Source organism: Acinonyx jubatus, chromosome B3 (assembly GCF_027475565.1).
Source record: "Acinonyx jubatus isolate Ajub_Pintada_27869175 chromosome B3, VMU_Ajub_asm_v1.0, whole genome shotgun sequence".
NCBI classification, from domain to species: Eukaryota; Metazoa; Chordata; class Mammalia; order Carnivora; family Felidae; genus Acinonyx; species Acinonyx jubatus.
Genome location: NC_069386.1, coordinates 116,701,474 through 116,727,381, shown reverse-complemented (window position 1 = coordinate 116,727,381; position 25,908 = coordinate 116,701,474). Strand labels below are relative to the sequence as shown.

The window sequence follows — 25,908 nt, the reverse complement described above, 5'->3', positions numbered from 1 at the left end:
ATGGGACTAGAGCTGAAGATTTCTCTGGGAAGTAATCAAGGCTCTCTTCCTCTCTGTGGCTCACTCTTGCCCACTTATGAAAGCCAAGACGTAGAGGCCTACAGTGTGGTCCAGGAGATAGAAAAGATAGAAGGCTACTTGACTATGTGGGTTCAGTTCACGAGGGTAAATGACCAAACAGGGAATTGAGGGAGAAGCTTCTATGAGAATATACTAACTATACTTCTGCTAGTGTGCCCCTCCAAGTATTCTTGGAAAGCAAGCGCAGCAGCCACTGAATACTGCCGGACCAAGGACCTGACTCTTAAATAAGGCTAACAGAGAAAGTACAAACAGTAATTCTCTATAGGTAAGCAAATGATGTCAACACAATCGAATGTTATATAACCACCAAAATAATATTTGGACTCGTTTATCATATGAAAATATACATAAAGTCACTTAAATATAAAATAAAGAGTATAATACATTAAATATAACCATGGAACATACTGTGTAAACATGGGGATTAAAATGAGTTATGAATTTGGATACGTTCTTTTTTTTTTTTTTTAAGAACAATGTCTAGTAAAAAGAACCAAAATTATTTTCTTCTCTCCTTCCTTTAATGAATACTTAATAAACGCCATGCCAGTCACTGGAAATACAGTGACAAATAAGACCTCTGTCTTCATAAGTTTACTTTTTATTAGGGAAGACAGGCATCTAAGAACTACACAGATCATTCTTCATTACAACTGGAAGAAATGCTGAAGATCAAGGTACTTTTTTGAGAAAATATACCAGAGAAGACGAGTCTGAGGGTGGAAGGCGACTTATCAAAGCAAATCTTTTTAATGCAGGCTTTAAGAGAGTAATAGGGACTGGCCAGGTAACAGGAAAGGAGCGGGAGGGAGACAGAGGGACAACACGTATAAAGGCTTGTTTTAATTGTACTCAGGATTTTGTTGTAGTCAGGTATGGAAGAACAACAGACACAGAGACACCCGCCTTGAAAGAAGAGTTTAAAGTGCCTGGGTGGCTCAGTTGGTTAAGCATCTGACTTCGGTCACGATGCTCAGGTCATGATCTCATGGTTCATGAGTTAGAGCCCCGCTTCGGGTGAGCTCGAGCCCTGCATTGGGTGAGCCCCACTTCCGCCACTCTCTCTCCCTCCTCCTCTCTCTCTCTCTGCCCCTTGTGGGATTCTCTTTCTCTCTCTGCTCCTCACTCATTTGCACCCTCCCTCTCAAAAAAAAAAACAAAAAACGAAAACAAAAATACAAGTATTACAAAAAAGAAGAAGAGTTTATTACTTACAAGTCCCAAGAGGAGGAGCACACCATACCACACAGGGCCACAGGGGGAAGCACCAGAGTTAGTCAGGAAGAAAAAATAGCAACAGGAGAGCATGGCCCAGAGTCTTTATTATGGTTTCAGGGGGAAGAAATGGACAAGACAGGGTAGGGAAATTTGAGTAAGTTTAGGAGGAGACAGCTTGAATAATTTCAGTGGGATCTGGCTTTAGAGGGGTGGTCCCTAGTTGTCTGGTACCAGGCCCTGGGGTGATTTGGGGCAGGAAAAATCACCTGTGTGAGTTAGATGAAGGAGGCAGTTTGGTGTGTTCCAGGCAAGTTGTTTGTTATCTCTAAAATATGCTGGGAGGAGCTGTCTCTCCAGGATTAGGAAAGCTCCTAAGAGATGAAAGCATTAAAAAATACAGCAAAGGAAAAACATGATCAATATAAGGTTTGAGCAAAAAAGGCACCGGTGTGTTACACAAGAAAGAGGCCCAGTGAGGCCAGCATCCAAGAGGAAGAAGTAAAGTAGGATATAGTAAGGCTGGGCAGGCAAACAGCGACCAGACTATCTAGCATCTTAGACCATGCCCAAAATGTTAGTCTTTATCTCAAGACTAAAAGAAAGCCATTACACATGAAGGTGACGTGATTAGTTGTTATTATACAACTACCACTTCTGGCTGCAGTGTGGAAGATAGTCTAAGGGGGCGAAGAGTGTTTGCAAGGATACTCCATTAGGAGAAAAAGAAACAATGATGACTCAGACTGAATACACGTCCTTGAAGTTTACTGAGAAGTGGACTGAACTGAGATGTACTTAGGAAGGAGGATCCACAGGACCTGAGACTGACATACAGAATGAACACAGAGAACGAAGAGACAGTCTCAAGAAAAACTCAGTGCTTTCTGGCATGAAATGAGTGGACAGAGGAGCTATATACTCTCCTGGAGGAAAAAGAGGTTTTTTGTTGTTATTTTGAAGTTGGGGGTGTTTAGAAGTGAAGATCATGAATCCAGTTCATGTCATAATCTTAATTGTTTCATCATCTCTCCACCCCTAAAATCCTTGGGTCACGAATTTATCTCACTATAAGTCTCTCAGAGGGAATTCTGCTGAACAGGAAGTTTGTTCCAACTTTGAGAATCCTGTGAAAAACATACCCTTTCTGCTTGTTTTCAACTATTCCTTTTTGACTGTTCTGTTTCATTTTTAAAACCCTTCTAACCCTGAACCTTGGTTTTATTTTGGTAAATTGTGTTCTCCTAATTTACTTTGTATTTATTATCCTAGGCTTAAATGATATGCTTTACATTTTGTTCATCAGGGCATATGTAATCCTTAGATGCCCTGAGCCATGTCTTATTGATACATTGAAGTGTTGAGTCTTAAGAACTCCACACCAATCATCATCAAGAATTGACCCTGAATACTAAATAGTGCACTGCCATTTTTCTCCTGAATTGGGGGTAATTATTCTCCTCATGTGATTTGCTCAGCACAGTCTAGAGTATTGAGGCTGATAGCCTGACTGAGCTTGTCTTGGCTTCCACTGAAAGGTGGAGCATCTTTAGATCTATGGGAAATCAATGCCCTAATTTATCCCTCGGTATCTATTTGTCTTTTGTCTCTTTAGAATGTTCTAGACCAGTCACCACTTCATTTCCCTAGCCCATAAAGAAAAATTTCTTGCTACCCTGGGAAGAATTTTGAATGAAGTCGTCAAACTGTTTTCCGTGGTAAGCATAATCAACTAAGACTGGTGTTACTTGAAGACAGAGCCTGAAATTACACTCCTGGATCAGAGGGAAGAGGAGCCTTCCCAAGGCTACAACTATCCTGGCAGAAAATTGGTATTGCCAATTGGGTCTCCACTGTAAATGAAGCCTGAGAAGAGGTCAGCCAGGATGTTCTCTGTGCCCTACCAGGGCACTCTAAAAGCCAAAAGCAGGAAGCAAGCATATGTACAAGAACAGTAATATATAAAGAGATTCTAAATTGCTTATTTGTCCCTTTGCCCAACTTTTCACAGGCTAATATAGACAAACTTTCTGCATATTAGCCATTATTATCTTTTATTTCTATTGCAAATTTGCCTAAGTTTGCCATTGATATTTTGATTTTGTACATCCTGTTTTATTGTGTTTTACAAAACACAATGTTTTTAAAAATAGGTCTATTTATCAATCATGTTCTTTCATATTAGCTGGGTTTGCTGTCATTCTTACAAAGTCTTTCCCCAACATCATTCAATTGTTTATCCATGTTTTTTCTAAAAATTTTTATAGTTTCACTTAAAAATTTTTTTTTATTATCTGTTGGAATTTATTCTGGTATAGGGGTTGAGCTAAGAATGTAATTTTTGCCCCAAAGTACATAGTCAACTAACTGATCCAACCCAGTTGGATTGAATAAGCTATCCTGATTTTCTTTTAACTTTGTTTTACATAAATAAAGATTCAAAGGAAGCTGTAAAACTAGTACAAAGAACAGAAATTAATGAAATAGACAACAGGAAAACAATACAGAAAATCAACAAAACCGAAAGTTGGTCCTTTGAAAAATTAACAAAATTGACATAGTTTTAGCTAAACTGACCAAGAGAAAAATAAACAAGACTTAAATTACTAAAATCAGGAATAAAAGAAAGGGCATTACTACCTATCTTTCAGAAATAAAAAAGGATTACAAGGAAATACTAAGAACCGATGGCAATAGATTACACAACTTAGATGAAATGGGCAAATTCCCAGAAAAACACAAACTACAAAAGCCAACTCAAAAAGGAATAGAAAAGCCTAGTAGACCTACAACAAATAAAGACACTGAATTAGGGGCACCTGGGTGGCGCAGTCGGTTAAGTGTCCGACTTCAGCCAGGTCATGATCTCGCGGTCCGTGAGTTCGAGCCCCGCGTCAGGCTCTGGGCTGATGGCTCGGAGCCTGGAGCCTGTTTCCAATTCTGTGTCTCCCTCTCTCTCTGCCCCTCCCCCGTTCATGCTCTGTCTCTCTCTGTCCCAAAAATAAATTAAAAAAACGTTGGAAAAAAAAATTAAAAAAAAAAAAAAAGACATTGAATTAGTCATTTAAAAACTCTCCAAAAAGAAAAACCCAGGCCAGATAGCTTTACTGGTGAATTCTACCAATCTTTGAAAGAAGAATACCAATTCTTCACAAACTCTTCCAAAAACAGAAGAGGAGGGAACATTTCCCAACCCATTCTGAGGCCCAGAGTACCCTGATACCAAAATCAGGCAAACACATCACAAGGAAACAATAGACCATGAATATAGTCTCACAGCTTTATGGATGCAAAAAACCTCAAGAAAATAGTAGCAAACTAAATCCAACAACGTATCAAAGGAAACACACCAGGACCAAGAATGCAAGACGGATTTAACATCTGAAAATTAATTAATATAACAAACCATAAATAGACTAAAAAACAAAAACCACATGATCATCTCAATAGAAGCAGAAAATGCACATGACAAAATCTAAAACTGCTTCTGGGGGGAGGGAATAATGAGGATTTTATTATTTAAAGGGCAGAGTTTCTGTTTAGGATGATGAAAAAGTACTGGATATGGAAAGCGTGTAACAGCTGCACAACACCGAATGCTCTTAATGCCACTGAATTATACACTTAAAAATGGTTAAAATGGCATACTGTTAGATCTATTTTATCACAATAAAAAAAACCCAACACTTCTTTATGATAAATATACTCAACAAATCAGAAACCAAACCAGGAATAAGAGGAAATCTCCTCAACCTGACAAAGGGCATCTACATCCCACATATTTAATGGCGAAAGATTGAATGCTTTCCCCCTAAGATCAAGAACAAGACAAAGATGTTCCCTCTCACCGCTTCTATATAACAATGTACTAGAGGTTCGAATCAGGCAGGCAAATAACATAAAAAGCATTCATACAGGAAAAGAAGAAAAAACTATCTCTCTCTTTTTTAATGTTTATTTACTTATTTTGGGGGGGGGGAGAGCACGAGCACATGCACGAGCAGGGGAGGGGCACAGAGAAAGGGAGAGAAAGAGAATCCCAAGCAGACTCCACGCGGAACCAGATGTGGGGCTCAAACTCACGACCATGAGATCATGGCCTGAGCCAAAATCAAGAGCTGGTCACTTAACCAACTGAGCCACCCCGGTGCCCCCAAATCTATCTGTCTTTATAGAGACTAAGTCCATGTGCCTAAGGGCTTCTCAACTGTAGTCCTTCACAATATCTTTCAATAAATCTTCTTTATCTAACAATAGCATGAGTCTGTTCCTTCAAAAAGAAACCAACTAGAATAAAGGTCTTATTCAGAGCCTGCCTTGTAAACTAGATCAATCTGAGAGAACTTCCAAGCCTAATTCACTATGTTATTTACAACCGGGAAGTGATCTGGACATTTGAAAGAATCGGATTAACATGTACTACTATGATGAAAACATTTCTTCTACAACATTCCTCCACAACACAAGTGAATAAAAACAAAGACAACCTGTAATTCCCAGGCATCAAGATATAATTGCTCAAATATTTATTAATCATGAGGATTGCACAATGAAATTCAGATGCAACATAAAAAATATGAAAATACAATTAATCTTCACCAAGTCACAAAATCCTGATTCTTACCATGTAAGGATCCACAGAAAGATAAAGAGTTCTCACTTGTACTTGTCCTTCATTGATATTATTTGGTAAATTTACTTCTTCTATTCGGAAATTTTCTGCCACTGGATTACCATTTTTTCCTACAATATTAAGGAAAATATAAAATCAAAAAGCCACTTTCTTATGTAATTATTTCTCTTTTTTTAAATGTATGTCCTTGTGATTTTTTTTTTTTTTTTTTTTTACTGTTTATTTATTTTTGAGAGAGAGAAACAGACAGACAGAGCGTGAGTAGGGGAGGGACAGAGAGGGAGACAGAATCCAAAGCAGGTTCCAGGCTCTGCACTCACAGCAGAGAGCCAGATGCAGGGCTCGGATTCACAAGCCATGAGATCATGACATGAGCCAAAGTGTATTTATTATTCTTTAAAAGGTAACTCTAGGATTCAGAGAACTCCCTTTTAATACAGACATGAATAAATCTATATTGTTCTGTAATTTCTCTGTAACTCAGCATAAATTCTTCAAATAGTTTTAGTTGCTCTTTATCTTCTCTAAGAAGTTCCTATAAAATATTGCCATCAACTTCAAAATTCCCTTTTAAAGAATATTACAGGTAAATCACCTCATCTGTTGTAAAATTGTAAGATTTCAAAAAGTAAAAACTCACAGCCATCTTTTTTAATTATGAAAATCAAATTTTACAACATAACAGAAACACATCAGCCAAAATAAATAGTTAAGTAAACTTTCCTTCCTCATCTTAAGAAGAAATGGAAACTGGAATATAATTTTTAAAATTTTTTTTACAGAGAAAAAGTACGAGTGGGGAAGGGGCAGAGATAGAGGGAGACAGAGAGAAAATCCCAAGCAGGCCCCATGATGCCAGCGTAGGGCCTGACACAGGGCTCAAACTCACAATATGTGAGATCATGACCTGAACAAAAATCAAGAGTTGGATGCTTAACTGACTGAGCCACCAGATGCCCTCTCTTTTTTTGAGAGAGAGAGAGAGAGAGAGAGCGTGTGCAAATGGAGCAGAGGGAGAGAGAAGGATAATCCCAAGCAGCTCCACACTCAGCACTGAGCCTGACTCGGGGCTCGACCCCATGACCCTAGAATCATGACCTGAGCTGAAATCAAGAGTAGGACAGTCAACCGACTGAGCCACCCAGGCACTCCATAATTTTTTTTTTTCCAAAATAAAATTTAACTTTATGAGATGACTCCGAATGTACTAGTGTCTTAGGAAAGTTTGATATGGGCCCGTGTCTGTATGTGACAGTGTTACATAGAATGGGACTCAAATGTCCAATTTGCTCATCAAATTTTTTTTGATCAAAGCCATTTCCCAAATCCAATTTTAGATAGGTTATGTAGGAGAGTCAGAAGCTTCACTTTAACGCGATTTCTCTCCAAATGCGATATGCTGAATGATGGAGAAGAGACCTAGCCCCAGCTTCTCTCATCTCCCATCAGGGTCAGGTGGCAGGCAGGGATTGTCTTGCTGCTAAGTTCTGCAGGAGGGGCTGCGTGCAGGCTGTTATCACTGGGCATCCCAGCTGAGGGCACCAGCATTTGGATAGGCATAGGCAGGCATTTGTGGACAAGGGATGCTGCAAGGTTACGAAAGCAACACCACAGGCAGAGATGGGCTTGAGCTGGAGGGGCCCATGAGGATGAATGTAATTTTTTTAAAAAGTAAAGCCTTGAGGTGCCTAGCTGGCTCAGTTGGTGGAGAATGTGATTCTTGACCTCAGGGTTGTGAGTTCAAGCCCCAGGTTGGGTGTGGAGCCTACTTTAAAATAAAGTCTTGAAAATTAGGAAATTAGAAAATTTGAAATATAGAAAGAAAAATTTGTAAGCAGAAAATGTCATCGAAGTGTATTCTTACTCAGTTATGTTAACATAAGCAAACTTCCTACTGATTGAGTCATCAAATGTCTAAGGTGGAAAAAGAATAAACACTTTAATCTACAATCTCACTTTTCTAAAATGGAAGTCAGAAAAGGTAAGGGGCTGGGGGGAAGAAGGTAAGTGATTTTTCTAAGCCACACAGTAAGTAAACAGTAAAACCAAAGCAGCATGGGCCCAAACCTCTCAGGTTATTTTCATACCTAAGTTTCTATGATTCAGGTTAGATGTCAGCACAGACATAGGTCAGTATTTTTCACATAGAACAGAAAGACAAATTTTAAGAATCAACAATACATACTGCAAATAAAAAACAAAAGCCATATATATTTGTACTATATTTTTTAAGTATATTTATTTATTTATTTTGAGAAAGAGAGAGTCCAAGTGGGGGCAGAGAAAGAGGAGGGAGAGGGAGAGAGAGAGACAGACAGACAGAGAATCCCAAGCAGGCTCTACACTGTCAGCACAGACCCCAATGCAGGGCTCGATCTCATGACCGTGAAATCATGACTTGAGCCAAAATCAAGAGTCAAGATGCTTAACCAAATGAGTCACCCAGGTGCCCTGGGTAATATAGCATTTTAAGTATAATAATTCTGAAATACCTTTTTTCTTCAACAGATAGCCTTGATAAGCGATCACTTAAAAAACTGAATACTATATTATTTAAAGAGTTTCTTCCAATATCTCTACTAGGGTTAATATCTTCCTACCTTAATTTACCACATTAACTATTACTTTTTGTTCCTTCATTTTCACTAATAATTATCAAAGACCAAGTCTTTGATACAAATACATACCAGGTCGGGAATTCAATACCACTCTTTGTATAATCATCACCTTGCTGCACAGTGGTCTCACAAGACTTCTGTATAGAGCAACTCCTATAAACAGAAAAGTTTTTAAATCACAAAGTTTTAAAATAGTCAACAATTAAAAAAAAGAAAGCACACTTATGATTCCGAACAAGGAGAGGAAAAAAACCATCTTTGGGATCCAGAAAAGATGTAGTTCCCTGTCAGAGTTGGCCTCGTAAAGCAAATATGCAAAGAAAGACTAAATCTAGTTACAATTTTTGACTAATAGGAACAAGTTCAAAAGACTGAGTAAGACGAATGTTTTTGGCTTCATAATTCAGGCACATTCATTTTTATACCGTCCTGATTAAGCCTCCTACTGTGACTTGATTAAAAGAAAACATGATATATTCCTCCAGAGCTAGAAGTTAATCTAGTAGCAAAACAAAAACACTAGCTGTTTGAGATGTAACCAAATGTTCAACAATTCTTTTATTCATTGGTCAAAATGGAAATTACGTTAATAGTTTCATTTATACAAAAGCAAAACATCAGTGGTAGCTGGCTCAGTCAGAAGAGCATGCAACTCTTGACCTTGGGGATGTGAGTTTGAGCTCCATGTTGAGTGGAGGGATTAAAAAAAAAAAAAGAAAGAAAGCAAACTTAAAAAAAAAAAAAAAGTAAAACATTAAAAGCATTTTTAAATTCTCACCTTATAGGAAATTCTGAAATACAAAATAGCCAAAGAAGTAAAGGATCAGCTTATTCTGGGTTTACAATTTGAGCTAATGAAAGAAGCAAAATGAAATTCTGGTGTTGGCACTGTATCTCCTAATCTTCTATTAAGTATTATTGTCCCCATTTTACAGATTTTATTTCATGCCATTGAATGCTGAAGAAACATTTGTTGCTAAATTCCTTTGTCTATGTAATGTCCTTTGATTGCTTCTTCAGGGTGTCATTTACCTCATTCTTCTATCCCCACCCTTCCACCCCACCCCCACCCCCGCCTCCCTATCCTTGACTGGTAGTTAGATCTAGAGATTCGATTTAGACACAGGTTGAATTTTTTTAAGCAAGAATCTTTAAAGATGTTACTGTGTGCATCCTATCTCCTCACATCAAGAAGTCCAAAATGTCTTGTAGGGCTAAACATATTTTTAAAAGGAAATTTTCTACTGAATCACCTTGTGTGTAAATTATGGAAGAATTAAAAAGCAAAATTTTCCATTGATGCTGGGTCCAAAGATAACTGCCCCAGAGAGGTTATTAACAGCATCATAATTTTCAATCAAAGGAATTCTTCCCAAATAAGTTTCATATTTTGCCCTCTTCTCTGATTACTTTCTATGTGTGCTTTCTCTAAAATATGCACACTGTAGATTTGTCCAAATACTTTTTATCAGCATGAAAAGCACACCATTAAATTTCTCTCCCTCTGTATTAAATTAGAAATTTTTCAACTGTCAAACACTAGATTTAACTAAGGTTAAGATAATTGCACAATATCCCTTGATAGCACAACAAACAACACATTTAAAGGATAAAGAATTGATTGGGTTACAAAATTAAAATCCTAAAATATGACACACCAAGTTCTAGATCTGAGAGGACAGGCGGTGGTGGTGTTAAATGCATCCCCAGTGAAGGAGTAGGGGGGACACTCAACTCTTTTTTGACTGATGTTAAGCGTACCATATTTGGTTGCTATGATATTAAATGGATTCCCAATTAGTGATAAGTAATATCCCAAAATAACACCAAATCAATGGTCAACTGAAAAATTCACTCTGGTGCTGCTCATAAAGACTGTGTTATCAGAGAATCTACCTTGTAGTTTAGCATTAGAAAAGAGTACTGAACTAGGTAGAGCAGAGGACACGTCCTGGTTCTAATCACGTGGGATCTTAGGAAAGGCCCTTCTCTCAGCAGGTTCTCTGAATGTTACTAAGTGCCAGGAACGGGGCTAAAGTTTTTATAATCATTGTCTCGAACCCCTTCTACCCAACAACCCTATGAGGATGGTACTGTCATCTGTCCCCATTTTTCTAGATGGAGAAAAGGAAGAGACAGGTTGAAGACCTTGCCCAAAAGAAAGACCAGAACCCACACTCAAACACAGCACATAACCATTTCCATAACACGAGCTTCCTAACATGTTTAAAACAAACAAACAACTCTTCCCCATCCTGATCTTGTTCAATTATTCTGCCCAAATGGCTCTGCAGACCCTGGCCTTGTTATAAAAGGTGGAAATCTCTGGGATTTCCTCCACTCTTGCCGGCCTGTCGCTCCCTTTCCTTTGACTCTTCTGGTTTCTTCCTTCCTCTGCCCAAGTCTAACAGGTTGGGAGATTCCTGCCTGGCTCTTCCCTTCTCCCACTGGCCTCACCTTCCTCTCTGGCTCCCACTACCGACCACTCACATGGACATTACTAAATATCTGCATCTACAGCCCAAATTTCAAACTGGCTTCCCAGATTGCAAGTGCCAAAGGGACAGGGATTTGTGTCTGTTTGTTCAATGATTCATGTTCACCCTCTGGCACATGGCAGGTGCTCAATAAATATTTATTAAATGAACCTCCCAGATGCACCTTAAACACAATTACGTGCAAACTTAAGGTTGCTTACACCCAACATTAAAAAACAACAACCAAAAACAAACACAAAGACCTGCCCCCGTTTCTTCTAGAGCATTCCCTAACCTAGTTGTGGTAGGGTCCCCCCTCCCTAAGGAGAAAAAAAAAAAAAACCCTCAAGGTAACCTGGCTATGCGCGTAGGTGACCACCACCCTCATGACCTTGTAACATGAGACCACTTAATCAGACAGCATGTTTGTATCTATCACCACATGTGGGAGATTAAAAAAGTAGAAAATATGTAAAAAATTACACTGGGTGGCATTCGGAGCTCAGCTCTTCGGGTACGAGCCCAACTGAGCAGTGCCGGCAGGAATAAAGTTGCTTCCTGTTAAGAAAAGCCGTGGTGTCACGACTCTCTATGCGAGAACCCTGCTACATAGTGACCTAGGCAATAATGCCAGCCTCGTGGCAGCTCCGAGAGGAAGAGTGGAAGTCACCCTTCATCTAGGAGGTTCCTAGATCCTCCCTCACCCGGAAGACCCAACCCAGCCTCGGGCTTGGCTGACCCAGCAGCCCCGGCGCCGGGCCCGTCTCGCGTCACTCACCAGCACGCAGCTCGAGAGGAAACCGCCCGCTTTTCAGAGCTTGCGAACTGCAGGCAGCGAGACCTCTGTCCTCCCACCCCACCACGCAGGCGCACCGCTAGACCTCTGCCCCACCCCCACCCCCACCCCCACCCCCGCCTCCTCCCTGCCCCCTCCCCTCCAGGAGCGGGGTTTTGCAGCTAAAGCGAGATCCTTGGGTTCCCACGTTCCCAGATCCCTGGGTTCTGGGAGAAGTGGGAAGATGCGGAGTTTTAAACGATCGTCACGTGTCTGGGCAAGGTATATTAATCAGTTAAACAGGACTGGTGCTCTATGGCCGCCCATACTGGACCAAAAGAGCAAATCGTTCAGCCTTGACCATTGAGTTCACTTCCAGCAGTCCTTGAAGGAATTTAATTCGTTGTATGGACTTCTCCGTAAGCCTCAGAGTGGAAAATTACAGCGAGTCGGGGCCCATCAAGCCTACCCCTGGTTTTAATTTTTTTTTTCAACGTTTGTTTATTTTTGGGACAGAGAGAGACAGAGCATGAACGGGGGAGGAGCAGAGAGAGAGGGAGACACAGAATCGGAAACAGGCTCCAGGGTCTGAGCCATCAGCCCAGAGCCTGATGCGGGGCTCAAACTCCCAGACCGCGAGATCGTGACCTGGCTGAGGTCGGACGCTTAACCGACTGCGCCACCCAAGCGGCCCGTACCTCTGGTTTTATAGACAAGGATACTGAGGCTCGGAGAGCTGATGTGATTGAACCACCTACTTTTTCGCTGGTTAGGGGCAATGCTGCGGTTAAAACCGCCTCTCCAGAGGCTGGGCTATGATCCCTTCCCCTACGAGGGGCTGCCTTTTCTTTCACACACACACACACACACACACACACACACACACACACACACAAATCCCAGCTTCCTCAAAGATGGATTACTTAGTGTTGAAAGAGGACTTCAACTGCTTCCTTTTTGATCTCAAACTTTGTAATTGATTAAATTCTTTCCAGCCTATCTCTTAACGCAGGCAAAAAATCCTGCAGGCAAAGCATCCCCTCAAGCAATAGACTGTCCTAAACCAGTAAGACCCTGAGTGACGCCAAGACATGACCCATTTGACCTTCACTGCCTACCTGCACGTACCAGCGGTAGTGACCAAACCTGCTTTGTTTGGGACCCCTAGAGCCAGGTGCCCTTGCACTCCTGCCCCCCTGCTACAGTGTGGACTGATTTCTCAATTTCATTAATTATTAATTGCTTTTTGTGTTGAACTGGGTTGAGCAAGGCTTATTCCTAGGACAGCTTGGATCCCTGAGGATTTTAAACCCTAAGAGACCATCCTGAGAATTGCTATTTACATTGTATTCATGTCAGTGCTAATAGCTCAGCATATATGATGGTATTCGGTAGCTGAATGATGACTGGGGTAGTGAGCAAAGGGGTGAGAATCTTTCAACAGGTTGGAGCTTCTGATAGAGTCATCTCTGAAATTTTTTACTTCTTTGAGAAAGCTTCAGGAAAGGACTAGAAGGATTATACTACCTTGCAAACTCTGTCTAGCAGGAGCTTATCACTTATCAGTCTTGTACAGGTAGATCTTCAATATCATTTTATTTTATTTTATTTTATTTTATTTTTTAGTATAACATTTTATCTTTATAACTTGAACCAACTGATGAAAAAAAAATGCTCTAACAGATTAAAAGTAATAGCATAAAGTAATGATAGTTTAGAACTTGATCTTAAAAGAAACAGTCTTTCAAAGTAGAAAAGAAACTCTACAGTATTAGTTTTTACTGTCTTGATTCTGGAGCCTATGAATTCCTTGCAAAAAGTGTGATTTGTCTCCCCAGAATGAGTTCCCATTCCCCAAAATTCTTAATTATGACCTCATAAAAGGAGAGAAACTTATCCAGAATCTACCTAGCTAAACCTCTCCCAAATTTCTGACCTCAGAAACTGTGTGAAATAACAATTGGTATTATAAGCTAAGTTTTGGGGTAGTTGGTTAGGTAGCAATAGATAAAACTAATATGCCCACTTAAAGAGAATTAGCACCTCTTAGAGAAATGGCTGATTCCAGGGCTGGGGCAGGTGAGCCTAGAACATCTTTTTGGTTGAAATGAAGGAAGTGATGAAAAAATGATGAGGCAGGGCGCCTGAGTGGCTCACTTGGTTCAGCATCAGCCTCTTGATTTCGGTTCAGGTCATGATCTCACGGTTCGTGGGATTGAGCCCCAAGTCAGGCTCCAGGCTGATAGCACAGAGCCTGCTTGGGATTCTCTCTCTCACTCTTTCTCTGCCCCTTCCCTGCTTGTGCCTCTCTTTCTCTCTCTCAAACTTAAAAAAAAAGAAAAAAAAATGATGAGGCATGTCACAGGGACACAGAAGCCAGCTTGAAGGGGATCCTACTGGCCAAATCTAGGACAACTTGAGCCCCAAAATAATTAAGTACAGTAATGACTTATAAACACTGAAGAACTAGAAATTCATGTATCTGTACCAATAATAAACAGAGAATGGAGAAGTTTTGCTTACAATAGTATGCTGAGACCAACTAATAAAGGTAAAAGAGAGTCTTAGAGTTGGAAAATTGGCATTTTATAGTTTTCATAGTAAAGATTGAATCAGATGAGAATTATCAATGGATGCCAAATCTAAGAGGACTAAGATTCTACACCCAAGCCAATTGGGGGGGGGGGTGTTCCCACACACCACAAAGCAATGCTCCAACACCAGCTGGTTGTCCTACAATTCAACTCAATTTTGATGCTATCTACCTGGAGACAGCATCAGATCCTACAGGTTAAGGGCTCAATCCTACAAGACTGCTACCCCCCCCCCCCACACACACACACATACTTCAGATACCAATTCAAAGTCCAGGTTGTCACCTGTGCTCCTGACCAAATGTCTATAGATTAGGGGTTCTAACAACCCCCTCCTTGGGTTTGATTAATTTGCTAGAGTAGCTCACAGAACTCAGAAACACACTTTACTTACTAGATTACCAGTTTATTATAAAATGATATAACTCAAGAACAGCCATATGGAAGAGGTACATAGGGCAAAGTATGGGGAAAGGATGTGGAGCTTCCATGCCTTCTCCAAGCTCCACACTCTCCTTTCATCTCCACATGTTGACCAACCCAGAAGCTCCCCAAACCCCCATCCTTTTAGGTTTCTATGGAGGCTTCATTACAAAGGCATGATTGATTAAACCACTGGCCACTGCTGATTAAACTCGATCTCCAGTCCCTTTTCCCTCCCTGTTGGTAGGATGGAGGGAAGACTCAAAGTTCAAACCCTCTAATCATTTGGTTGTTTGCCCTGGGTACCAGCACCCATCTTTAGGTTACCTAGGGCTTTCTAAAAGTTACATCATTTTTTCAAAAGTTTATGTATGTATGTATGTATTCTTAGTAATTTATTCATGCAACTTGAGGCTAGAACTCACAACCCTAAGATCAAGAGTGGCACACTCCACCAACTGAGCCATCCAGGCACCCCTAAAATTTGCCTCATTAACATAACAGAAGACACCTAGATCACTCTCATCACTTGGGAAGTTCCAAGGGTTTTAGGAACTCTGTGTCAGAAATGGAAGAAGACCAAATATCTATTCCTTATTATAAATCACAAAATAACAGAGACATTGTGTTAAGGAACAAGGTATTTGCTTGGTCCTAAAGTACAAAAATCAACAATAACTTGACCAAGTAATCAAAATTAACATCACCAGTGAAGGACAGATGGATATTGAATGGCTCTAGATATGATAAAGTATACTATAGTATATTTCAAAAAATATGCTACAAAATACCATATTAGATGTAGAGTATGTGTACTCAATATAGAAATGATCTAGGGGTGCCTCTGTGGCTCAGTCAGTTAAGCATCCAACTTTGGTTCAGGTCATGATCTCCACAGTCACTGGGTTTGAGCCCCCATTGGGCTCTGTGCTGACAGCTCAGAGCCTGGAGCCTGCTTCAGATTCTGTGTCTCTCTCTGCCCGTCCCCTGCTTGTGCTCTGTCTCTCTGTCTCTCTCTGTCTCTCAAAAATAAACGTTAAAAAAAAATTTTTTTTAAATGATCTAGGGGCGCCTGGTGGCTCAGTCGGTTGGGCGGCCGACGTCGGCTCAGGTCATGATCTCGTGGCCTGTGGGTTCGAGCCCCACGTCGGGCTCTGTGCTGACAGTTCAGAGCCTGGAGCCTGTTTTAGATTCTGTGTCTCCCTCTCTCTCAGACCCTCTTCCATTCATGCTCTGTCTCTCTCTGTCTCAAAAATAAATAAACGTTAAAAAAATTTAAAAAAAAGAGGTTTCTATTTAAAAAAATGATCTAAATCATCTTTTTTAAAGTAATTTCTATGCCCAACATGGAGGCTGAACCCACAACCCTGAGATCAAGAGTTGCATGCCCCACTGACTGAGCCAGCCAGGAGTCCCGAAATCATCTTTTAAAGAAAACATTGTCAACACAAAAATAATCACATTAAGGTTAAAAGTCAGTATATTCAATTATGTTCCATGCTGTGTATGCCCTAATATCTTCTTTGTTAAAGAAGAAAATAATTTTGTTTGCATTTTTAAAAATTCTTTAATGTTTATTTATTTATTTTTGAGAGAGAGTGCACGCACAAGCAGGGGAGGGACAGAGAGAGGGAAACAGAATCCAAAGCAGGCTCCAGGCTCTGAGCTGTCAGCACAGAGCCTGACATGGGGCTCAACCCACAAACCACGATATCATGAAACAAGCCGAAGTTAGACACTTAACCAGCTCAGCCACCCAGGCACCCCTGTTTGAATTTTTCTTAACCTGGATTCAGCTAATGAGTATAAAGGCTTTTATTCCAAGAAAGAACCATCTTGCTTTATGCTGCAGTTACCTGTCACCATAGGTTGGAAAGAAGCTGCTAGCATAAAATTTTTCATAATATTTCCTTTCCTTTTTCATCAAATTTAAGAAGTTGTCAGCCATAATTTTTTCAGATATTTTTTTCTGCCCCTCTCTCTCTCCCCTCTTTCTGGAACTATTATTACAGGTATGTTAGTATGCTAATATCTCACAGGTCTCTGAAGTTCATTTTTCTTCCATCTTTTTTCTCTTTGTGTTCAGACTGGATCATTTCTATTGATCTATCTTCCAGTTCATTCCTGCCACTTTAAATCTGCTGTTGAGCCCCCTAGTGAATTTTTCAGTTATTGTACTCTTCAGTTCCAAAATTGCCATTTCGTTTTATTTAAAAATTTTTCTGTATCCTTACTGAGAATCTCTATTTGTTGATACATTGTTCTCATCCTTTCCTTTAATTCTTTAGACATGGTTTTCTTTAGTTCTTTGTATATATATTTATACTAGCTGCTTTAAAGTCTTTGCTAAGTTCAACCTCTGGGGATATCCAAAGACCCTTTCTATTGACTGCTTTTTTTTTTCCCCTGAGTATGGCTTACACTATTCCTGTTTACTTACAGGTCATGTAATTTTCTGTTGAAGACTTTACGTTTTATTTTTATTTTTATTTGTTAAAGATTTTGTTTTTAAGTAACCTCTACACCCAACATGGGGCTTGAACTCGCAACCCCAAGAACAAGAGTCGCACACTGCACCGACTGAAGCAGCCAGGTACGTTTTAGATAATATATTGTAAAATATAGAGATTCTGAAATTTTCTTCCTTAAAGTTTGTTTCGGCTGTTTCATTGCTCTCTCCTTCCCTCCTTTTCTTCTAACCTTCCTCTCTTTTTTCCCTCCCTTCTTCTCTTCCTTCCTTCTTGTTTGCTTGCATTTGTTTTGCCTGGGCTAAATTTGTGAAACCAGTCTACCCTGCAATCTGCGACCACTGATGTCTTTGCTCATTTTTGTTGTTATTGTTGATGTTCTTTTCCTTTGTTTGTATGTTAAATATTCTTGTCTTTTTTTTTTAAGCCTGGCTTCCTGGAGGTCTCAATCCTGTGTCTCACAGCTGAATGGTTGGACAGTGGTTGCTTAATGGTTAAACAGAAAAGTCAGGGTGCCTGGGTGGCTCAGTCAGTTGAGTGCCAGATTTGGGCTCAGGTCGTGATCTTGCGGTTTGTGGGTTCGAGCCCCGCATAGGGCTTTATGCTGACCGCTCAGAGCCTGGAGCCTGCTTCGGATCCTGTGTCTCCCTCTCTCTCTGCCCTCCCCCACTCATACTTTATCTCTCTCTGTCTCTTTTTCAAAAAGAAAAAAGAAAAAAAAGAAATGTGCTCACTTTAAACCAGTAAGTCTTTCTTTTCCTGTGATACATCTGTGTATGTTTAGGGGAACACATTGAAAATTCAGGCTGTTTGCATGTATGCCCCAGGGTTTATCTTCTACAGGGCCTTTTTGAGTCTCCTGTGTGCATATGTGGAATCCCAGGCTCAGCCAGACGTGTGTGAATAGCTTGTGCCCTCCTTGGTCTCCACTACACATGTATGCAACCTCAGCCAGGAATATTTGCCCTATTATAGCTGCAGCCTCAGGCGAGCAGAACCAAGCTGTTAGCCTCCCCCTGCTTACCTGCATGAGATTCATGTCGACCAGCAGGGCCCCTGGGCGTGGGTATTGCACACTGCTCCAGATAAAGCGTCTCCCTTCAACTACCTCGGAAAAGCTGCCAGTCCTCAGGGCCTGCCCCATCCTGGCAGAACCCGCAGTATTGAGCTGGTGTGGTGGTGGCGAAGAGGAGTAAACCCAGGCCACAGAACACTTCAGATTCCTGCTGCTCTTACCCCAAAGTTCAACAGTTTTTCAAGCGTAACTGCTTCTCAGATTGTTGTACGCCTTTGGTCAATTTCCAGGGCACAAAATGGTTGTTTATGCTCATTTTGTCCAGCTTTATAGTTGCTTTTTGGGGGAGTGGATTTGCCAGTCTTCTCACTTGGCCATAACTGGAAGTCTATTGATTTTGATTTTGATCTTTTTGTTTTATTTTTTTAACGTATATTCATTTTTGAGAGACAGAGAGAGACAGAGCGCGAGGAAGGGAGGGGCCGAGAGAGAGGGAGACACAGAATCCAAAGCAGGCTCCAGGCTCCGAGCTGTCAGCACAGAGCCCGACGCGAGGCTCAAACCCAGGAACCGTGAGATCATGACCTGAGCCAAAACTGGACTCTTAAGCAACTGAGTCACCCAGGCGCCCCAGTTTATTTTTAAATTCCAAATAATTTTAGAAAAGGACTTGAGATTTTTGTGTGCATCAAAAGAGGCATAGGCAAAAAGACCTAGCAACCAACCAACCAAATAAAACTACATTTAAGGAGCCCGATCTAACACAACTCCCTCATCATAAAAGAGGAAGAAAAAGAGATAGAAAAGTTATATGACGTACTTCAAATCAAATAACTTGGTTAGTTTTTAAAATAGTGGTAAATTAATCTACCATTTAAATAGTGGTGAGTAAAGTTACCCTTTCTGTAACAATTTTTTCCAAATTCTTTAAAATATTGCCATCCATTGTTCACCTCTGTTCTTCTTTTCACGTACTGTTTCTATGGTAATTATGACCAGGACTTTTATAATAATGAATAATGGGGGCTCCTGGGTGGCTCAGTCAATTGGGTGTCCTACTTCAGCTCAGGTCATGATCTCACAGCTGGTGACTTCAAGCCCCACGTCAGGCTCTGTGCTAACAGCTCAGAACCTGGAGCTTGCTTGGGATTCTGTGTCTCCCTCTCTCTCTCTCTCTCCCTCCCCTGCTCATGCTCTGTCTCTCTCACTCTCAAAAATAAATAGACTTGAAAAAAAAAAAAGAACTCTATAATAATGAATAATAGATTAAAATTATACCAGATTCCTATTCATGTTACCAACCAAGCACTCGTTTCTAAGCCACCATTTTTAACAAAAACAATGCCAGATCTAAAATCTTAAAGACATAATGATGGGCGGAAAAAGCACGCGACAGAAGGAAACAACAGTAGGATTCCATTTGTATAAAGTTTAAAAACATGCACAAAACAGTACTGTATGTTGCTTATGAATACAGCTTGTGTTGTAAAAGCATACAACAGCATTCAGGCTGCATAAACACACCCAAAGGGATGATAAACTCCCAATCCGTACTGAGAATGGTTACTCCTAGAGAGACAGAAATAACATCAGGGAGGAGGGAACAAATACAATTGCATTTCTTAGACAGAGTAGTGAGTATCTGGATGTTTGCTATATCATTCTACAAACTTTGTATATTTATAAAAGATTCTATGAAAACAAACAAAAAAACAAAACAAAAAAAAACCCTGAGAGCTGTGCAGAAGATTCTTGCCCATAGAAATGCAAATGCAAAGTGTTCCAGAATACACTTGATCTCTTTCCTCCTCACCCAAGAAGCCATTGTTGCATCTATGAAGCAAATTAACTTCAGCATTGCTGATTGTCTATATATGTGTCCGCTCTTTGGATTATCTTTTGAATCAGTTATAATATCTTACCGGTTCCCTCATTAATTAATGCGTTAAATAAAATCTTGGACACGTGTTAATTTCATATTTGTATGAGTCATGATTTTACTTTTTAAAAATAACTATCCTTTAACGGGAGGGAAGAGGACTCTTTCACCTCATTTCTGCCAAACCACATATATTGCACAATATATGAGGCAACTCCTTCCTGGCTCTAGACGATGGCCCCTCAGATTACTCAGTGCTATTATTTTTCTCCTGCTCCCTTCTTTTTTCTCCTCCAAGTTAGGGACTTTTAAAAAAATCTATTTTTAAACCTTGATGCCTTGCTCCCTTGGCAACTGTAAATATAACAAATTTCCTTTCTAAGCTGGTAACATATAAGGTTTTCTCTGTGATTAAGGCCATATTGACAACTCCTATATAGTATAAAAAGTGGAAGCAGTTAGGTTTAAATCAGACTCATTTCCCAGCTTCCTTCTCACTAACCTCCCTCTTCCCAAACTTCACGGCTACCTTTAGCTTTGTAAACACACTCTATATGCTCATTAAATTAATAAACAAGTGAATGGATGCCTACTGTGTGCTTAACACCACCTAGGCGCTAAGTGGCATATCAAATGCTAAGTGCAAGTCCCTGACCCAAGGAAATTGGTGGGAAGGCGAGGAAATAGCAATGTATGCAGTATATGATAAGTACCAAACAGAGTGAGATTGGCAATAAATGTTTCATTCATTCATCCACTGAGCAAATAATTATTTCTTGCCCATTACATGCAGGTGCTGTGGTATGCAATGGTGAAAAAGACCGGCACAGACTCTCCCTTCACGAAGCATAACCTAGGACAAGTAATTGGGCCGCTCCAATACTGCATGGCCACAGCTACAATAGGAAAGTGCAGGATGTTGTGGCAGCACGCGGGAGGAAAACTAATCCCTGACTTGGGGGTGTCTGGAAAGCTATCTAAACTGAGATTGGAAAGATCTTAGGCCAAATTAGGCCAGGAGTGGGCTAAGGGGAGCAGAATGGGGTGTAGATGGGAATCAATCCAAACTATGGGAATATGGCATATTCAAGTCTGGAGGTAAGAAAAAGCAAAGCAGGTTCAGGGAACTTAAGGAAGTTTAGTATGGCTCAGGCAAGGAGTTTGAGGGGAAAACTCAAGGAGTTGAGCGCGGAAAAGGATAAGGTAAGAGAAGCAGGAAGGGACCACCAGATTACACGGAGCCTTGTTAGCAGTGTTAAAGTACTTCTGTTTAATCCTAAGAACAATGGAGGAACTATTAAAAATTTGTTATTTTGTTTTAAAAATCTGGACCTGATTGTATTTTATTTTATTTAAATGTTTGTTAATTTTTGAAAGAGAGAGAGCAAAAGTGGGGGGGGGCAGGAGGACTAAAGGCAAGGAGACTAAGCAAAAGATAATGATCACCTAAATAAAGGTTATGGTGGTGGAAATGGAGAGAAAAACACAGACTATGGGGTGTTTAGGAGTTAGAATCAACAAGACTTGATGAAAGATTGAAGTGGAGATAGCCAACAGGTAGAGATACATGGGTCTATATGGAATTCAAGACAGACAACTGAACTAGAGATAGAGTGGAGAGTCAGGATTCCTGGAATGAGATAAGATTGTTCAGAAAGAGTAATAGAAAAATAAAAAGAAAGCCCATGACAGAGCCCTGAAGAGGACTGCAAGAGTCTGAAAAGAAGCAGGGAGGTGGAAGGAAAACCAAAATAACAAAATGCCATGAAGGTCAAGGGAAGAGAGGGCTTCTGAAACAAAGACAAGGTCAACAGTGTCTAAAGCTGCAGAAAGGCCAAGTACATGAGACTTGAGCTGTAACTTTCAGATCTGAAGGGGAGCAGAATATGCTACCCCCCAAATATGACCATGGGAGTTCAGTTCATGTCACCCCAAAACATGCACCTTTGGTTTATTGGTTATTCTGAACTGTAGGCACTTGAAAAACAGCAAATGCAGAGAGGGACTTTTTCTGAACTCCCCTACATGCCTAAAGACAGATCCTATGAAAGGAATTCACTTGTCATAGATCCCCTCCCCTGGAGTTTCATCAACCAGGGAGGGAAGATTGATGCTTACCATAGGAGAGGAGACTAGAAGTTGACATCACACCCAGACAAACTTTGTCACAAACCATCATATCTCTGTTCTTCTAAAGACCCACTCATCTTCCTTAGAGGCCTATAACACTCCTCTCCTTTCCCTATTAAGATGGTATTTAATCCTGAATTCTAAACTACCTTGGGGAGTTACTCATTTTTCCTGAGTATCTCCCTTGTGTACATGAGGTATACGTGATAATATACTTGTTTGTTTTTCTCTTGTTAATCTCCTCATTATAGACATCTCAGCTAAGAACCAGGAGAATAGACGGAAAATTAATTTTCTTCCCTTACAGATCATTTAACCACAGGAAACTCACTGTTAATCATGGTGAGAGCATTTCAATGACATGGTAAATGGTGATTGCAATCATTGAGCGAAATGATGGTACTATTTTTTGACACTTGCTTTGCTGTCATCAGAAATGTGCATTGATTGCCTCTCTATCCTGTATAAGTATATTATTGTCCCATTTAACAATTATTTACCTGTCTTTCTTACTACTAGACTTGAGCTTCTTGAACCTAGGAATTGCATCTTCTTCAATTTTCAAATGCCAGTGGCTAGCACAGTCTTTGACATATATAAAAGATGTAATATGTATTTATGATTTAATAAAAAGTCTAGATGCTCTCTTCCAAATTCAAGTTGTCTGAAGTCTGTCAGGCAAACCTCCAAGCTCTGTGATCAGAGTCTGAAGCCTTAGGTAAGCAACTGAGGATAGGAGCTGAAACCAGGAATCCAATATCTGTATCCTCCCTGAAACTTCTTCTTTATCTCTGGGCCAAGTCACAGAAACTCTTGTCTTCATTTTCTCATCCAGGAAGTGACCACCTTCATATTTACTACCAGAGATTTTGAGAACCTTAATTAACATTTAGGAAAGAATTTGTGATCTCTATAACATGAGACCCATATAATTGAAAGACTCCACCATTATCATGGCCCATTTCATTTTATCTGGACGGTTTTTTTTTTTTTTTTTTTAAGCTGGATTGCTTTTACATTTCAACATGAATTAGTATGCAGTGCTACTGTTAAATTGAGTGTTCAATTTCACTCCCCAGAGAGTTTTCTCCTTCAGTAATGGAAAAATGAAGCATACATTATTGCAGTAATAACACCCTCACTGTGATCTTGTCATTTCACAAGAATCTTAAAACAGGAGCTCAGCTGAATTATTGCTTAGAAGAGACACCTTCAGAGAAAAGCCATGTGCTGTATGAATAAGCTTACGTGCTATTGTTTGCATATTCTTTTTCCTTTTTCTGTTTCCGCATTCAATTTTTGAGAGTCCAACATCAGAGGGCCTCAAACACTTCTTTTAAATAGCTCTCATTTCTCCCCCACCTGCTCCCCCAATCCTATGAGGCTCCTCTCACGGACCTTCTGATACTCCAGAGATGACTTCCTACTACCTGACCCCAGCTATTCCTCCTATGAGGAAATAGTGGGTAAGAGCTAATGGTGTAGCAGCTGCTGGGCCACACATCGGCACGCATTCTCCTCAGAACCAGACTCCGTGGTGCTGCCATGAGTACTCTGTTTGGGTATTAATCATAGCAAAAAATGGTTTCCCCAAAGATGTAAAGATGAAGAGATTATATAGAAGTAAACATAGTTGAAGATTGCGTTTGAGTCATCGCATAGGGTCTTTCTCTTTAGAGAGGTGAGCATAATTATTCACAAGGGAAACATAATCAGAGCCCATAGATGCTCACCAGTGCCCATGTGAACAGCACATGTATCACGCGAGCAGCAACCTCGAGTTTTTCATCAGTAATCAATTCCCAACTACAGCCATCCCCCATTTTTTCTGATATCACTGATAAGCGTACCTCCTTTAGTTGATTTCAGCATTTCATCAGCCTGAACACAAAATCACTAAACCAGCATTACGAGAATATCTTCTGACAGTGCAATGCCACTGAATAGATGTGTTGGAGTGTGTGTGGCGGTGGGGGGGGGGGGGTGGAGGACATACCTAGGGAAGGGCAAGGAGAAGGGGTATGTATAATAAAATCAGGAGTGAAAGTAACATCAAAAGAGTGTCAAGTGCAACTCATCTAAAACACAATGTGCAACCAAATCCTTGGCAACAGTATGAAATTATTCTTAGAACATTCAACGAAGCCACTATTTTCAGACTTCAAGTGGAAAAGGATTGCTACGCAGCAGAGTACTTAACATCATCCTGAGAAACAGCTAAATGACGGATACACAGCAAAAGTGGGTAGATGAACATGTAAACAAAGATGTAAGCATTTTTGTGTGTTAGAAGTTATAGTATCCTGAGCAAATTATCAAGAATTTTAGGGGCACCTGGGTGGCTCAATTGGTTGAGCAACTGACTCTTGGTTTTGGCTCAGGTCATGATCCCAGGGTCATGGGATCAAGCCCCGCATCGGGTTTTGCACTGAACACGGAGCCTCCTTGGGATTCTCTCCCTCCCTCTCTCTCTGCCCCTCCCCATTGACATGCTCTCTCTCTCTCTCTCTCTCTCTCTCAAAAAATATAAATAAACATTAAAAAAAAGAACCTTAGGGCACCTGGGTGGCTCAGTTGGTTGAGCATCCAGCTCTTGACTTTGGCTCAGGTCATGATCTCATGGCTTGTGGGTTTGAGCCCCACATTGCGTTCTGCACTGGCAGTATGAATGAAGCCTGCTTGGGATTCTCTCTTCCTTTGTCTCTGCCCCTCCTCTGCTTGTGTGTGCTCTCTCTCTCTCTCTCTCACAATAAATAAATAAACTTAAAAAAAAAAGAAGTAGAAGAAAGAAAACAGAAAAAGGTTCAAGAGTTTTGCAGTGGAATGTCTTTAAGAAAGTTGAGGGAACAGATCTTCTGCACTCTTGGCTTCCTGGCAAGGCCCCAGAGATGTGATAAAACTCCAGAAAAGAAAAGCACTGGGGCCCTCAGCCTTGCAAACAAATCCCATGTCCCAAGTGGGGCATGGAAACAAAGTGTCACTGGACCTGAAGGTGCTCTTGGGAAAGATGCAATGTCTGTGTCACAAATGACCCAATGACAGAAGGGTACCTCCTACTGGGAACTGAGTAGGATTGTGAAATCTTCACCAGATCCCAAAGGGGAAACACCAGGAATGACTGAAGTAAATATTCTGCCCGTCTGTCAGAATGGGGCTCAGAGGCAGAAACTCAATTGATGTGGAAAACAAAGAAAATGCTGTTCTGCGAGTCGGACTCTGTAGACTGAGAATCGTATTCTCTGCACATTCATTGGGAGAATTGTGGAGGGTTTTTACCATGTTGCTGGAGCTACATTTTCCAGAATTCCCTCCCTGGTATTGTACACATTGGGCTTGGCCACAAGAGAAAGATCGCGTGAGATTTGGAAGGCAGAAGTGAAGCGGCAGCCGTGAGGCTCTGGAGGACGTTTAGGGCCCTGGGTGCTGCCGTCGCTGACCTCCTGGGCCACCTTGCTGGTGAGGAACAGCAGCTGGGCCCACAATTCCTCCAGCTCCACTGGTGCTCCCTAGGATGCTTCCCAAATAAATAACTTGTACTCAAATAATCTCCGATTGGTTTCTGAGAAAACCCAACCTGAAAACAGACCTCATTGGATG

The 25,908-nt window shown here is 40.7% G+C and overlaps 1 protein-coding gene across 6 annotated transcripts in view; it reads right to left on the bottom strand.

Moving 5' to 3' along the window:
* Nucleotides 1-18,427, bottom strand: part of PTGR2 (prostaglandin reductase 2) — a 30,459-nt gene extending 12,032 nt beyond the window's left edge. For 2 of the 6 annotated variants that reach the window (XM_015071670.3, XM_053224707.1), the window contains exons 1-3: nt 11,806-11,915; nt 8,620-8,703; nt 5,924-6,042 (exon numbers count right to left, since the gene is read on the bottom strand). In XM_015071670.3, coding sequence (XP_014927156.1) covers nt 5,924-6,042; nt 8,620-8,656 — 156 coding nt within the window. In that variant the 5' untranslated portion in view covers nt 8,657-8,703; nt 11,806-11,915. Of the gene's footprint in view, nt 1-1,299; nt 1,403-5,923; nt 6,043-8,619; nt 8,704-11,510; nt 11,579-11,805; nt 11,916-12,920; nt 12,945-18,311 lie in introns of those variants that run through there. The other 4 variants (XM_053224706.1, XM_015071672.3, XM_015071671.3 and 1 more) reach the window with 4 other exon arrangements.
* Between the last annotated feature and the right edge of the window lie 7,481 nt (nt 18,428-25,908).